The following is a 17,000-nucleotide window of genomic DNA, read 5'->3' on the forward strand; positions in this document are numbered from 1 at the left end:
CCCTCCCTTCCCTCTAGTCCTCCCCCACTCCTGCACACAAACGTGCTCATGTGCTCTTTCTCTAACAAAAAAAAAGGAGGGGAGGGGATCTATACTTACAAACTGAACAAATGCTCCTCTGTATGCCTAAAATCCAAGCCTAGAATAAAAATATTAGACACACTGAGCCGCGCTACCTCCAGAAAGGGAATTTGATACTTTTTTGATAAACAGCTGTGAAATTTTCTGACCTACATTCCAATTCCTTTGAAAGATAAATCTATACTCACAGCATTATTTGTGTAATTTTTACACCAACTGTACATCATGGCATTTTGGTAATTTTACCATCAATAGTTTTCTGTCTGAATTTAAAAGAGGAAGCTTTAAAATGGAATGAGCGCTTGAAGAGCAACAAAAAATTCCAAAAGATGCAGCTGAGTACCTGGCAGAAGACTGTCCAATGGAGAACAATTCCAAAACACCCCTTCAAATTGTCTTTAGCAAGAGTGTACCACTTTGCAAGTCAGACTTGACTGTAAGCGTCCACCTTCTTCACTCTGCCACCGAAACACCAGGGCTTACCTAGTAACATCTGACTCTGTGTTTGCTATTTCTCTTCAGCGGACCCAAGAGTCAGCGAGCCAGTTTCTGGTAAGTACCTGTGTCAGTGTGAACACAATACATGCTTTTCTAAACTGATTCAACTAAACAGGCATGGCAGAGTTTTGGTCATGATTTCATTTTCATCCATTTAGTCTTAGAATATCAGCCAGGTGCAAATACTTACCTAAAACATTCACTAACATTGAGAACCTAGGATGTTTGGGGAATAAGTTGGATATTTTGAGACTCCGTGTCATTCGTGTGCAAGGCCAGCTCAAAATTTGTTAAATAAGTCACGACAGAACAACTTCATTTCCACCTTTAATAGCAAGTCACATTAAAGCAGCTGTTTAAATTATATACTGCTACCAAAACAAAGCAACAAAATCTTAAATTTGCTCCTAAAGGGATGGTCTACACTCAACACCTAAACACACCGCTTCTCTCACTAGTGACAGGAACTTAATTAGGGGTTTATATGTTTAAACTCATAGAATGCTTTGAGTCTAATATTTAGCATTGTAGAAAACCAGGTTATCAGCAAGTTGACAATGAACTTTGCAAACTGCTTTCTAAAAAGCATTTAGGACTGGGGCACCTGGGTGGCTCAGTCAGTTGAGTGTCCAACTTTGGCTCAGGTCATGATCTTGTGCTTCACTGCTGTCAGTCTGGCAGCGCAGAGCCTGCTTTGGATCCTCTGTCCCCTCTTGCTGCCCTTGCTTGCACTCTCTCAAAAATAAACATTTAGAAACAAAACAAAAAAAAGCATTTAGGACGGCTCTTCAATACGCAAAGTTGGATGCTAACCTCAAACCATGTGTTCTCCTTCTGTAGCAGGAAGAGATGCCATCTGGACCGAAAGACCCTTTAATTCAGACTCTTACTCAGAATGTAAGGGCAAACAGTATGTCAAACGGACATGGTATAAAAAGTTTGTAGGGGTGCAGCTGTGCAACTCTCTCAGATACAAGATTTATCTGAGTGACTCCCTCACAGGTAAGTGGGGCTCCCAGCTCTGTTTTGAGCCTTGTCCTTCAGGGAATGCTTTACAGCATTCTGTAACTTAGCCTTTTCTATGGACAGTTCCAGCCATTACTTTTCTTTTGAGCAATTTTTTTCTTTTTGAGCAAGATAGTCCTGGAATACTTAGCCTGGGATTCGAGATATGCTATTAGAAGGTAAATAATGAAAATGCAACTTGAAACAAAACCATCATGGCAAATTTGAATGTAAAGGCACTTGGCCATATCAAAGTTCCATTTTGTTACAGCCACCAAAGACAGACAAGCCTACTGATAATAAAATGAGTGAAACAATAATCATGGAAGGAATAGGACAGATTTAATGTTTTAAGTCTGTCAGAGACCAGATCAAAACACCTGACCAAAAGGGTTATAAATCCTTGATCCAGACCTGATCAGTGCATGGTTACCATGTTCTCTCATATACTCATACAGTAAAAATTTTAAACAAGTAAGGCTGGCCTCACCATGGAAAGGCAGACATTTGTTCAGGCACTCAATAAGCAGCTACTGTGTTCAGATGTTTTCTAGGTGCTGGGGACAAACCAGTAAACAAACCCGATTCCTGCTTTCTAGCAGCTTACAATTTAGTAGAGACAGACAACTATGTACAGAAAAATTAAAAGAGGTGAGAGAAAATGGCCCAACGGAAGCTCCTTTAGCTGGAATGGTCTCTCTGAAAAGCTAAGATTTGTGCTAAAAAGAAAACTAGAAAGAATCACCCCAGCAAAAATGTAGGGATGAAGCACTAGAGGGAGAAGGAAGAGAAATGCAAAGGCCTCTGCCAGAACACGCCTAGCCAGTTCCACTAGTGTGGCTCAGGTGTAGTAAGGGGAAGGTCAGGCAGGCAGGCATAAAATCATGGGTTCTCTTTTGAATAGGAGACTGCAGGAGAGATTTATGAAGAGGGGTAACATTATCTGAGCTGCATTTTAAAGAGATGACTGATCTCTGGGAGGAGAGAGGAGTAAGAGAGACAAGAGTAAAAGCAGTGGTGCCAGCTGAAGACTTACTCCATACTTCAGTGAAAAGACACTGATGGCTTGAACTGGAGGGGGGGGGGGAGTACAGAAGCAGGGAAGACTTTATCTGAAAAAATTTGATTATTTCAGAATTATCCTTTATCAAAGATAGTATCACTTTATGATGCTTTTAATTTCCGGTTCCTCAGGAAAATTTTATAACATAGGCGATCAGAGAGGCCATGGAGAAGATCACTGCCAGTTTGTGGATTCGTTTTTGGATGGCCGCACAGGACAGCAACTAACTTCTGACCAGTTACCCACCAAAGAAGGTATGTTTTCTGAGCCGCCTCCTAAGCCAGAGGATTTTACAAAGAGAATTCAAGCTGAGGAAAGCAATCATTTTAAAAATTATTCTACAGTATTGCTGCTCTAATTATCTGACTAGAAAAAAAGATCTTCACATAAGACCTTAATAGAAATTTCTCAAATTACCTCCCAGTCCTTAAGACTCTACTCCTTAGAGCTAAAGGAAATTACACACAGACATCTATTAAAGGCATTCTACTCCAAGAACACCTGAATTTTCAAAAACAGCTATAAAAGAGTAGTATTTCCCAATCTTAAATCACTCTTGTATTACCTTTATTGTTTTGTCATACCGAGCACCCTGGCGTTTTTTTATTCCCTTATTATTTGCCTTAGAAGTCATTATATAAACATAATTAAAATTGAACAATTCTGGTGAGTAATGAATAACCACTGTAACTTGCTAAAGACATATTAGCATTAAGTTCCTCGAGAATTCAAAAGACTGAAAATTTAATCCTTATCCAGGCAGGGCAGGAGAGAGCAAATTAAATGTCCACATTACTCAGGAATCACTAAGAGGTTTTTAAATTATTTGACTAGTCTTTTCAGCAACATGTTTTGTTCACTGGCTTTTAAGTCATCTTTTACTAGAAGTTGAAACTGCTGCCTCTTACGAATTGGATATGAAACATACTGCAAATTTTGTGTATTGCCCTAACATTTACATTCACAGCAAAATTTGTAATCATTTGATGTAGCATCCTTAAAGGAAGATTTCACCTACATTTAATTTTTAGAAATTTAGCATTCTTAGAATGACCCTTTGTTTCCTAACACTGGTAAACACCACCTTTACTGGTCACTTCTTCACAGACCACTAGTCTGTAATGTGCAGAAAGAACACTTTCACAAAAGATGCAGAGAGTATACTGAACGTGGCCAAGACACTCAGAACAAAAAACCCCTCTGACTCCTACCCGCTTTCAGCTTGGTCTCTCAGGCACTACCAACCAGCTCATCCCAACACGCAGGCAGGTATCAGAAGAGTTTCAGGTGCCCCTCCTGTTTAGCCAGCCATTACTATCTTAGTAAAGACACCAGGGTCTCTATTACCACCTATTTTCTAAAATACTTTGCTTCACCTAGAGTAGCATTCAGCCATTCAGTGACATGCTTCACCTAGAGTAGCATTCAGCCATTCAGTGACACCCTTCAGTCTGTGTGAGTGGTAACGGCCAAAACAGAGCAGCTATTAAAATAAAATCATTTTCCTTCTTAGGTTATTTCAGAGCAGTTCGCCAGGAACCTGTCCAATTTGGAGAAATAGGTGGTCACACCCAAATCAATTATGTCCAGTGGTATGAATGTGGGACCACAATTCCTGGAAAATGGTAGATGCTGCAATCATGTTCAAAAGTGCCTTCTGTTCTATCACGGCAAAAAAACAATTGGAAACGCTATAGTATTTGTCACATTCATTTAAAGCTGTTATGTTTACTATGTATTAAAGTTTAATAGCAATAGTAGATGTTTATTAGATTGCTGAGAATATTTATCAGGTTTTACAAAATCATTTTAAGAAAACAAGATATTGACATTAACAATAACATTTTTAGGGAAGCTGGCTCCCTATTCATGGTATTTTAAGAGATCATTTGTATATTATTTATCACACTGTTGTAATGATGTTTTGAGATACTTTTATAACAAATTTAACATCAAAAACTAATATACTTTTGAAAAAATATTTACTTTTATTAAAGTGTATTCTTCTTACTGGTGAGTTAATTCCATAAATCTCAACTTGGTTTAACTTATTAGATCAAATTATCTTCAGCATTTGTATCAGGGGAGGGGGAGGGTCCTAATATTCATGTTTATTTAAAGTTCAAACTTTTAGCAATAGCTAAACAGCTTTTCTGAAGCATTTCAGTAGTTAACCATTCATGCTGATAAACATTTCCTTAAATCTTTGCAAATTACTGAAAATATTGTTTGAAGCAGGAAATTTGACTTCAGCTGCAAACTGAATATCTGACATTCAATTTCAAAACACACATTTTCTTTCTTCCCATAAATGTGTTACAATGTCTGAATGTACTTTGTCAAACTGTCCCGTTAAGCAACTGCCTTTATATTATTTTTAATATAATTCTAATGAAGCTGTATGTAGAGTCTGAATGTGAAGTCTTCCCTACCATTTTACAGGATATGTACTCTACTTTTATACATTAGACCTCTATGCACGAATGTATCAGATGATGTTTTCATAATTTTGTCTAACTCAACCTGTAATGAAAATCTGTTTTAAAAAAGTCCTTCATTTGGAGGATAGGAGAATGCTGCCTCATTGCCCTTATTCTGAAAGGACCTTTCCTCTGCTCTCCATCATGCTTCAATTTTATCAGTGCTATGTTTTGTATTTTTTAAGCAAGTATAAACTGCAATAAAGAGATGTAGTTTTTTTAAGACTGAGTTCCTCATTTCCGAATGATTCATCTAAGGAAAATCACAAAGTTAGTTATTCAGGATCTACCCAACTCCCCCTGTATCTAAGTGTCATGGTTTTAAGCCAATGATTATTAAATGCATTTCTTTTAAAGTCAGGACAAAAAACAAATGGCACCGTGTTTCCTGATATAGAAAACTGTGAGCTAAAATGTCTACACTTAACAGACCAAACATCAAAAAGGATTTCGCTCATGTAGTTTAGTCATTGACATATACAAGACCACCAATGGATTCAATTGTCTTTATTAACCTATCAATGTTACATTTTATACATAATACCTAGTTGTCTTCTCAAAGGGATCTACTTTAGTACATCATGTTAATAATAAAAAGCCAAGTAAGATGGCTAAACTTCAACCTAGCGTTTTAATATCCTCCGGACAAGGCAAGCTAGAAAGTCAATCACTTTACACACGTCAGAGTAGTGTTCCAAAATAACTAGGCAGCTGCTACACTTTTAAGCAAGGGAAGAAAAAAACTTTCATTTTGGTCTTTTTGTGTTCTAGCAAATTATACTTTCAATTAACAGCAACAATGATATCAAAAAATGCTCTGCTTTTTAAATTTCTGGACTTCAATACAAATTAAAATAGTAGTACTGGAGTCTTTTGGGAGGCAAATAAGCTAGCAGCTACATTAATCAGTGTAGCTGAGCCTCTTTATCGATAACCAGGTCCAGGTTGGGTATAGCCCTGACCAAAGGGAGGGCGGGTACGTGCATAAGGGTTAGGCCCACTAGGAGGTGGAGCCATAGTACTTCCAGGAGGTGGAGTAAAACCTGGTCTCGGCTGATAGGCCCCGGGTTGGCTTGGAGCCATTCCAGGCTGTGAGGCAGGGGCCACAGTGTAACTGGTAGGCTGAGAAGTTTGGGTAGTGTAAGTTTGTGAAGGGTAACTGCTCGCCTGGTACTGCTGCGGTGGTTGAGCAGGCAGCTGTTGAGGCTGACCCGCAAAGGCAGGAGCCGGTGCCTGGGAAGTTGGTTGCTGGCCATATCCCTGGAACTGCTGAGGCTGCTGGGGTCCAGTCTGCTGACTATAACCTGCTGAAAAGGCAAAATAAAGTACACATATACCTTATTTTTCTTTTGGTGAAAATTTTCCAGAGAATTAGTCTTACTGTAATGGACCAAAAAAGAGGAGAAATTTAAACTTATTCCTAAGTATTTATGTAACAAGTAGCGTAGATTCCATCATATAGCATTACTTCAAAACCAAGTAGTAGCAAAAAGGTATTGCCTAAACAATTTCTTACAACGCTCTAATCTTAAATGGAAACCAATATATGCATATGTCTTCATTATGTTTCTGCACGACTTAATCCCTGAGAGCAAATACCTGTTCTAGCATAATCCTAATAAGAACAGATGCTCAAATGATAAATGCAGGAATATAAAGTTAGTCATTAACCTGGCATGGAGGGGAGGCCTATTTAACAACTGTAGCAAGTAAAAACACATTGCAGACAATATTTTTAAATGAAGCAGTGGTGCTACAAATACATCTTACTGTGGTAATGAGATGCTTTAAGGTTTATTCACTCTATAAAAACTAAGCCATTTAAGAATAAACATTAAGTAACCATTTTCACAATCCTACAAATCCTTCATTTCTTTTAGATTTGGTATCTGATGTTTTGCCTTTACACTTTGACTGAACAGTAACAGCATAACACACAAAAAGCATACCATATCGCCCCACAATATCAACATCTATATTCATTATTTACTAGGATGTAAATTTTTTTTAAAAGAACAAGTCTGCTTCACTAAAAACTTTTATCTCTACCATGAAACACACCTGCAGCTACTTGCAATGAAACCTCTCCAATGACTGGAATCCTGTCAGCATTAAATACCAGATACATAAGAAAATTATTAAAATATGTACAACCCTGCATTAAAAAAAAAAAAAAGGATTGAATGAATTTGAGTATATTCTGAACTCACCTTGAACCTGGGTTCAAAATTTACTCATGAAAGAAACCTTTTTGACATAGTCCATGAATAAAACTGGAAAGGTCAAAGGGAAACTGCCAAACCAAAAGTATCAAAAATGGTCCAATGTTACCACCACCACTTACAGTCTCCAAGCAGAGTACTTAGTTGACTATTTCCACATCTCCCAAATTCAAGTTAATAGGACTAGTGGGATCAGAAATACAAAGATGATAATTGGAAAACTAAATTTTACTCATGTGAAGAAGGCCCTACTAAAATCATTAAGAACAAGCTTAACTTTTAATAAGTAAATCAAGTCATTTTACTTATGGTACCAAATACTGCAGTCAACTCATGATAAAATCTTCAATGTTATACAACTTCTCCTAACTTCTACATTAAAACTTGCTTAATTTTTTACTGTAAATTCTTGGAGAGACAGAAGGATCAGCTATTTTACTGAAAATGTCTATATAAGTTAAAACTATGAGCAAAAAAATGCTGCCTTTTCATCCTGGCAATTGAAATCTAGACTGGCTTTTTAACTGAGTCTGGAAACAACCAGATCCTTAATTATTTCTCAATAGCAGGAATAACGATGGGCCTAAGATGCCATTTCATTAGCAACCTTCTAGTCTTTGATCATAATGTGGCAATGCTTCTTTTTGTGTACAGTTTCCCTCCCACCCCCACCCTCACCCTTGAAAAACAAGTTTGGTGAAGAACAAAAATCTCAAGGAATGGAAATTATGGGACTTTTTAAAGTTAATTAGTACAGGGCAAGGGATCATATGATCCACAAAGTCTAAAATATTTACTATCTAGACTTTTATGGCAGGTAAGTCTGCCACCACTGGACTAGGTTGGAGAATGCAGCATGATATAAGTAATGAACAGCAAAGTCCGGTACACTGGTTCTGATATAGCTTCCCCACTGAATGCTTGCATGTCACAACCTCTCTGAACCAGTTGTCTTGTTTATACAATGAGTGGGTGAGACAAGGACAAAAAATAAAAAACCTGGCTGCACTTTAGAATGACGTGCTTTGCTTTTTTAAAATATCAAAGCCTAAGTCTCACTCCTAACCTGAAGCAAAATATCTGGGAGTAGAGTCCAGGCACCAGCACAGAGGGGGCTGAAATCCCCTGGACTAGAATGAGGACTAGGTCTTTTCAGCTCTATTATTTCTACAAGTTACGTAATTTGTAACACTACAACTTTAAAGGAAACCTGAAATAACTTCCCCTAATATAATAATCCAAGCTTAAATTCATCTCACCTACTTTACATAATTAAAAACTAACAGCTACAGGTTAAATCACTCTACAGCAAACATAATCCAAATAAAAATAGCTATCTGCATTAAAATATACCAAACTCCAACTAAGATAGGCCATAAAATTCTAGTTCAAGAGGCATGACACAGTTTTTTGTTTGTTTGTTTTCCTGTGAACAGCCTGAGAGTAAACATTCTAGGTTCTGTGGGCCACACAATCTCTGTTACAACTACTCAGCTCTGCCATTACAGTGCCAAGGAGCAACAGCATGAAATGAATGGGTGTTGATGTTTTCCAATAAAACTTAATACACAAAAACAAGTGACAGGCCATATTTGGCCTGTGGGCTACAATTTGCTAACTCCTACTCTAAATGATACTATAAAACTCTATAAGATAAAATTTAGGTAATATTCACCTTATATAAGTTATTTTTAATTACAGTTGAAATTTTGATACTTAAATCTTTGGCTGTGAAACATGAGTGGAACAGAAACTCTGTTTTAACAAAAGTAAAATTACCTGATCTATAACTATCACAGTCAAAGCTACACTAAAGAAATTTGATATTTAAATATGGATAATCTTTAGTGGACAGAAGGTAAAAGAAAATACCTAGGATGCCTGTCTACAACATCTATATTCAACATTCTTTGCTGCCTGGATTACATGTGACACAAGTCTATTTTTTTGGCCTGTTTTTTGGTATGCCTACATACTTTTTTGGAGATTTAAAAACCTGAGTAGCTTAATTTAGTTCTTATTTAATAAGACTGCCTTTTCATTTTTGAGGAAACTACTATTATTTTTACAGTACCCTGGAATTATGTGTTACATATGAGGAAAAAAAATCTTGCATTCTTGCAGTTCTAAGTCACTAAGAGTTAATCATAAGACTGTATCATACAAGATAGCTTTTGCTAAAAAATGCTTTCACGCTACAAGTTATTACAAAATCATCTACTATGACTGTTAAATGTTGATTTACAGTATTTATGCAAAATATTTACAAATAAATGCTATTTCCTCCAACAAATACTTAAAACCTACTCCGACAATGTAAGTATTACAAATCAAGGAATTAAGAGGAAAGGACTAAAGTTCGATGGGTATAGAAACAGCTCAACACCAACGAGTCGCTCCCTGGGGACACGTGCTCACCTGAATACTGAATACCGTACTGCTGTGGCGGCTGAGGCGGCGCCTGTGGCTGCTGAGCACCGTAGCCGGCCTGTTGCGGGTACTGCTGGTACAGCTGACCTAAAAATGACAAGACAAGGAAAAGAGGAAGGTTTAATTTGATAAAGAGAAATATTTTTAAGGCTCATTTAATTCTCTCCCCATCCAAACACATAAATACACTTAGTAACAAGACACAAGAACGTGTTTCCCCTTTAAATGCTACGCACAGAGAAGAATGAACCGAACAAACAGAGCTGATCCGCTGTGGATTAACTGCAGAGAACTCTAATGGGCAGCAAATAACACTAGTGTGGTTACTTCATAAATTCCAGAAAAACAAATGCTTTCAAACCCAAGTACCAACAGATACGTACTACTGATGTTTAGTAAAAATCAACCAAGTCAAAAAACAAAAAATAAAAATCTGAGAAAAGGAACAAATACAACTGACAGCTCCTAAATCTCTCCCAAAACAGTGTATTTGTCATCTAAAGGTTTGAACCTTTGTTACCACATGAATGGACTCTCTGGTAACAAGGAACTATGCGACATCTTTCATTACAGACCCCAGAGATTCCTATGGCATTTGGCAACAATTTGCTTTTCCATCATCCGAATATCCTAGTCCATCATGTTTCAGAATCTGGTAAAGCCTACATGGTTCCTCACTGCACATTTTTGAAAATGGCTTGACAATGGGGATGTAAACTGGGAAATGAGAGTGCTATTTGCAATCAGGAGAGCACAGTTCCTATGGAAAAATCTTTTGGGTACTGTTACTACCTGTAATTTCCAAACAAGCAAGGATTTATTGGTGCACATCTTTCTCATCTCTACTACTTTACTGTTGTTCTAACAGTGGATTTAGCTAGATCTAATGCCTAGAGTAGCAATAAAACTTGCATTTACTATCTAATATTTAAGTCTTTAATTATATGTTTGCTCATTCAAAAAAAAAAAAAGTCACATTATCTTAGTGCCACCAAACTGAGGTGCACTAGGCAGCTAACACCCACAGGCTGAACTCAAGGAATAGAGCCCACTCCATTGGGCTCCCTGCTCAGCCCTATGTACCACAGTACTAACTGAGATATGCCTGTACTTATTAGAGCCAGTTTATTTTCTAGCAAGCAGTTGTTTGCTTTTTATGATAGAAATAAAATCTGCTTAGCTATTTTTAAACTATTAATCCTCTTCCCAAATACAGTAACAAAAAGTTGACAAAAAGTTTCCTAAATGCTTTCTTTATGGTTTAAGACTTACAGACAGCACAAAATGTAGCACAAGAGTGAACTACCTTGGAAGGCACCACATTAATCCTAGATTGTATTTCATAACTAAATTTCAGAACAGCAAGAGAACAGGATGAAGCGCAGAGTAATTGTGAAACTTCTCGTACTGCACTGTGTTGCACAAAGTGGCAGCCAGCCTCCGTGATAACCCCCTGCACGGCTTTAGCATATGCACAAGACTCCTGCTGTCCTTTACATCTTTATAAACAAGAAAGATTAACCTCACGATACAAAAGAGCAATAAGCAATAAACACAGGAGTATTCACTCTCTTGTGTAGTCCCCTCCCACACTCAATAAGGCTGACCTATATACCAATAGAATATTGCAGAAATCACAATGACACTTCTGAGGACAGGTCATAAAAGACAGCCACCTTCTACCTTTCTCTTTCGGTCCTTCACTAACTCTCTGGTGGAAGCTGCCAAGGCGTGAGGTCACCCAGCAGGCTGTGAGAGGTTTATGTGAGGAACTAAAGCCTCCAGACAACAACTGTGTGAAAGAGTCATCTTAGAAGTAGATACTCTAGCTCAGATTAAGCTTCTGATGACTGCAACCTCATGAGAGACTGTGACACAAAACCACCTAGCTAAGCCGCTTGCTCCCAGATCCCTGACTCTTTGGAACACTATGAGATAATAAATGTTTGTAGCTTTAAGTATCTATGCTTTGGGATAAATTGTTACACAGCAATAGATAATGAAAATACATAGTTTTTAACTTTGGAAACATGCAGGGGTGACAGCTATTGAAAAGAAAAAGAAGGCATGTAATCAAATAAAAAATGTGAATCTAGCCACCACTGTAATAAGATAATTATGAGACAAAAGAAATTCAAATATAGACTAGTATGTAACATTAAGAATCAGTTTTGTTAGGTGTAATAGCATAGAAGTTATGGTAAAAGAAAAACTACCAGTATAGACATGCATACTGAAATAGCTGAGTGAAATAACATGAAGTGTTTGATTTAAAATACTTCAGGGAGGGGTGCCTACGCGGTGCAGTCGGTTAAGCCTACAACTCTTGGTTTCAGCTCAGGTTGTTATCTCATGGTACGGTTCGTGGGTTCGAGCCCTGCATTAGGCTTGGCGCTGACAATACAGAGCCAGTTTGGAATTCTCTCCCTCCCCCGCTCTCCCTGCTTCCCTCTGCTCTCTCTCTCAAAATAAATAAACTTTAAAAAATAAAGTACTCCAGCAAATTAAAAAAAAAAAAAAAAAGAGGGGGACCAAGGAGGATACACGAAAATAGAATGCCAAAACATTGGTAAGTGTTGAAGCTGCATAATGGACTCATGTAGAGTTGATTATTCTAGTTCTACTTTTGTGTATGTTTCTATTCAAGTTATCATTCTATTATCAGAAGATTTTGCATATTTTAATTCTAGCCTTTTCACCTTTTTGGTTAGTTTGTCAAACAGCAAAACCTCCTGGTCTCCCTGATGATTTTTTAATGCTCTTCTCTGTGTCCTCACCACTTCAAAGTTTTTGGCCAACTACTCAACTGCACATAGTTTTCCAATAACAGAGGTGCCTACTTTGTCTGAAAAAGGATAATACTCTCCATTTTGTTTCTTTTCATGATGCTCAACAATATGTTTTTAATCAAACATATTAAGACCAAAATCCAGGGTGGCTGGGTGGCTCAGTCAGTTAAGCGTCCGACTTCAGCTCAGGTCATGATCTCACAGTTCGCGGGTTCGAACCACACGTCGGGCTCTGTGCTGACAGCTCAGAGCCTGGAGCCTGCTTCAGATTCTGTCTCTCCCTCTCTCTCTGCCCCTCCCCTGTTCACGCCCTGTCTTTGTCTCAAGAGTAAATAAACATTAAAAAAAAAAAAAAAAAAAAAGACCAAAATCCTTGGGGGGAAAGTTATAATTCCAAGGTCCCTTTTATGGACTTTAAATAACAACTCAGATTTAGTTTAGATTATTTCATATTGTCTTATAAGAAATTCCTATGTTAACCTATTATTAGTAATGGATTTTTATTGATTTTCTCTTCAAATTATAACCAGCGGCTGATATAACTGGTGATGTCAGGGACTCAATATACATCACAGGTCAAAAAGTACTCATTAAAATGGACCATACTTCATCCTATAAATAACTGATATATTAAGCCAGGGCTGTGCTATCCAATACAATTGCCACATGGCTACTAAGCACCTGAAATGCCGCTAGTCTTAACTACGATATACTGTATGTTTTGGAAGTGTTTTGAACTGGTGCCACACCCCAGATTTCCAATACACAGTACAAAAAAATAAAACATTAGTAACTTCTTAATAATTACATGTTGATACATCAGATACTAGGTTATGTAAAATGTATAACTAACATTAATTTTACCTTTTTAAAAACCTTTTTAAGTGTGACAAATAAAAAAATTACATGTGGTCTCCACTGTTCTTTTTCTTGGACAGCACTGATCTAGAAACTCACCTCCAGAACGCTATTGATTGATGTCACGTGTTAATAACTGTACAATTTTTATAGTGTATGTTTTAACGTAAACTAATAAAATAGAAAATAAAGAAGTTTTAGCAAGGTACACAGTTAATGCCATGCTAAATGAATTCATTGCATATTGAACACTGTTAACCTGATGCCTCTGGAAAAAGGAACTTGGTTGCTATGGGTCAGAGGTGGGAGAGAAAATTTGTGAATTGTATTTTTAAATTTTTACCTGCTTGAAAATAATTTTTCAATTAAAATAAACCCAACAAAATAATTTGAGACATTAACAGAGCCTTAAATCTCATTCCTTTATAAGTGAACAGCAAACATTATTTGGTACAATTATCCCTCCAACTGCCATTCTACAACAGTATACACTGCTTAAGATGCAATTTTTTAAAAACAGAGATGAAAGCTGACCTGAAGAACATATTAGAGGAGTAAAATCCTTAGGAAAAATATTTTCAATCCCAAGGCCCTTTTTATGGAATTTAAGTAACATAAGGAGCCATTAAACTCCCTTCATACCCAAACTCTGCTTTCTCTGTTGCAGTCCACATCTGCTTCTAGTTTGTTCCAGTTTGGGGCAGCTGCACCTTTGTACAAAGACTATAACTAGGGATGGTTGAGAAAAAGCTGAAGCAGTAAGAAATTCTTCCCAAACTATTCACTCATCAGCAAAATGCAACCTGCTAGACCCTATGACTAGCATTCATCCAACAGGACAACTCTAAAAATGTAGCCACAGGATGGTTAGGACTCTATTACCTAAGTGGTCAGTTCATTTTAGGCGATAGACTTTTTTTTTTTTTATATGATTAATAAACTCAGTCACTTGCTTCTGTTGCTGAAAATACATACCACCACTTGACCCTTTTATACACAAATAGAGCACCACCTGGTGTTTGTTTTCAAGTGGAATGTGCAGTTTTTAAACTTCAGTGCCTGCTGTCCTGAGCTTGTGGCCCCTCAGTCCCCTTCAACCATGGTAATGACCCCTTTATCTGTTTAAATACTGAGCTTTCAAGTTCTATTTCATTTGGGACTAGAGACGGTCTTTTAATACCACTAATTTTGTCCAGTTTTCATAATTTACCACGAGAGAATATTAAACCCAGAGAGATTAAACTGCTCATCCAAGGACACATCATTTAGAGAAGACAAGTTTGATTTAAAATACACTGTTTTTCCACAAAAGACATATTACATATTGCTAACTGCACAGAATTTAAGGGCTATTTATCTTTCAAAAAATTGCACTTAACTACAGTTATGCTTTACTTCTATTTTAAAAATAGCTCCAATTACAAAAATAATACACTGATGCAAAAAGGGAAAGGAAGCACCTAAGTATTATTACGCAGTATGAAATGTCACCTCAATGGGTCATCTCTGACATTACCACTGACTGGTGACTGGTATGAATCCTTCCTGATTGGTTGCCATGTATCTATATTCATACAAGCACTTTTTAAGGTATTCTTTTCAATAATCAGAAGCATATCTGACAAATTGTTCTATTTGGGTTTTAACCCTAAAACATACTGTTATCAGTAAATCAAAAGTTTTTACAACTGTATTTATAGCATGAATGGTTATGTAATCTTTATCATCACCAACAATGCTGCAATAAACATCTCTACACATTTACCTCCCCAAATATGTGCTCTTATTTCTATTTTACCTTCACTCTGACCTGCTTGTGTCTGAGCTCCTGTATATGGTGGCTGCTGTGGCTGAACTCCTGGTGGGTGAGCTGCAGAGGAGGAGGAAGCAATGCTGTCAGGTGTTCCTGAACGGTCTTCTGCAGGAGCACTGGGTGGCCCTAAATGGTCATGAAAAGTCAGTTTAGTTTCTAATACGAGAATTCTCCCCAGCAAGCTGAACAATAAGTTTGGTTAAAAGAGAACAAAAATGAAAGTACTACAGAGTAAGCACAACCACAAATACAGCCTTTTACACTGAATGTATATACTTCATTTTTTCCTCTGCTTCACTCTCTTAAGAATACACAGCAACAGCGGCACCTGGGTGGCTCAGTCAGTTATGCATCCAACTTCGGCTCAGGTCATGATTTCGCAGTCCGTCAGTTCGAGCCCCACATCGGGCTCCAAGCTGACAGCTAGGAGCTTGGAGCCTGCTTCAGATGCTGTGTCTCCCTCTCTCCCTGCCCTTCCCCTGCTCACACTCTGTCTCTCTCAAAAATAAATAAACATTAAAAAATTTAAAAAAAAAAAGACATAGCAATGACTGGAAATCTTTCCCTATGATGTGCAGTGTTATATTCCTAAGTCCTAACTTCCCCCCTGCAAAAATCAGAAGCCCTCTCTGCCATACCAATATCCTCCACCTCATGCTACCTAATTTATTTTGTGGATCAACCAAAAGTATCACCTAATTCTTCAACGGGTCCCCATTGCCCATAAATCAAGTTCAACCCTCTAGTTTGGTATTCCAGGGTCCAAACATTGTTTCTCACAATTCCTCCTCTCACGTGCCCACTTCAGTTAAAACTAACCTTTTCCTGAGCCCATAATATATTTAATATTTTTTTCTGCCTCCATTTCATTTATCACTGTCGCCTCCAGTCCCAATTTCATGTATCTGCATATAATGGTCTTTAAACCCCGGTTACTACTCTATACTTCCAGTAAGACCTCTTCACTCATAAATACTTTTATCCACTTTTAAACTTCTACAGAGTATACTTTTATGATGACCCTTACCAACTTCTACTTTGCATTTCTGAACAGGTCCCATCTTCCTCTTAGACTACAAGCTCTTTTGGCCACAGTCCTTTCTGATTCTTTTCGTCTGCCTCACAAAGACTACCTCTCAAATTCTTGGAGCCACTCAAATTCTTCTAAAATAATGAACAAAGAAGTAAATGGACAGAATTCACTAGAGTTCCAGTACTGTGACAGTCAAAAAAGACACTGTGAAGACAACCGTAGATATGTTTATTCCTTTAAGTTTTTTCTGTTCAGCAGTATACAAGAGTCGTTAAAAGCACAGGTTTTGGAGCCAGACTGCCTAGGTTCAAATGCCAGTGCTGCCACTTAGTAAGCTTTATAACTTTGGGCATGTCACCTCATCTCTTTCTGTGCCTCAGTTTCCTCATCTGTATGAAAGAAATACTAATTTCTACTTCACTTAGGTTACTACAAGGATTAGGAGTTAACAGGAGCTTATAGCAAATATTTGTAAAAATGATTATATGGCGGGGCACCTGGGTGGCTCAGTCAGTTGAGCATCTGACTTTGGCTCCGGTCATGATCTCACAGTTCGTGAGTTCGAGCCCCACATCAGGCTCTGTGCTGACAGCTCAGAGCCTGGAGGCTGCTTCAGATTCTGTGTCTCCCTCTCTCTCTGTCCCTCCCACGCTCATGCTCTGTCTCTGTCTCTCAAAAATGAATAAACGTTAAAAAAAAAAAAATTAAAAAAAAAATGATTATATGGC

At 37.6% G+C, this 17,000-nt stretch overlaps 2 protein-coding genes across 4 annotated transcripts in view; one reads left to right on the forward strand and one right to left on the reverse strand.

Annotated features, from left to right (window-relative positions):
- Nucleotides 1-4,318, forward strand: part of LOC115523333 (ABI family member 3 binding protein) — a 270,902-nt gene extending 266,584 nt beyond the window's left edge. The window contains exons 62-65 of the mRNA XM_030329269.1: nt 604-633; nt 1,420-1,581; nt 2,779-2,901; nt 4,161-4,318. Of these exons, the coding sequence (XP_030185129.1) occupies nt 604-633; nt 1,420-1,581; nt 2,779-2,901; nt 4,161-4,276 (431 nt within the window). The 3' untranslated portion in view covers nt 4,277-4,318. The remainder of the gene's footprint in view (nt 1-603; nt 634-1,419; nt 1,582-2,778; nt 2,902-4,160) is intronic.
- Nucleotides 4,319-5,617: 1,299 nt separating this feature from the next.
- Nucleotides 5,618-17,000, reverse strand: part of TFG (trafficking from ER to golgi regulator) — a 32,904-nt gene continuing 21,521 nt past the window's right edge. Inside the window, exons 6-8 of one of the 3 annotated variants that reach the window (XM_030329273.1) lie at nt 15,237-15,365; nt 9,768-9,866; nt 5,618-6,434 (exon numbers count right to left, since the gene is read on the reverse strand). In XM_030329273.1, coding sequence (XP_030185133.1) covers nt 6,052-6,434; nt 9,768-9,866; nt 15,237-15,365 — 611 coding nt within the window. In that variant the 3' untranslated portion in view covers nt 5,618-6,051. Of the gene's footprint in view, nt 6,435-9,767; nt 9,867-15,224; nt 15,366-17,000 lie in introns of all 3 variants that reach the window. The other 2 variants (XM_030329272.1, XM_030329271.1) reach the window with 2 other exon arrangements.

Source organism: Lynx canadensis, chromosome C2 (assembly GCF_007474595.2).
Source record: "Lynx canadensis isolate LIC74 chromosome C2, mLynCan4.pri.v2, whole genome shotgun sequence".
Lineage (NCBI taxonomy): Eukaryota > Metazoa > Chordata > Mammalia > Carnivora > Felidae > Lynx > Lynx canadensis.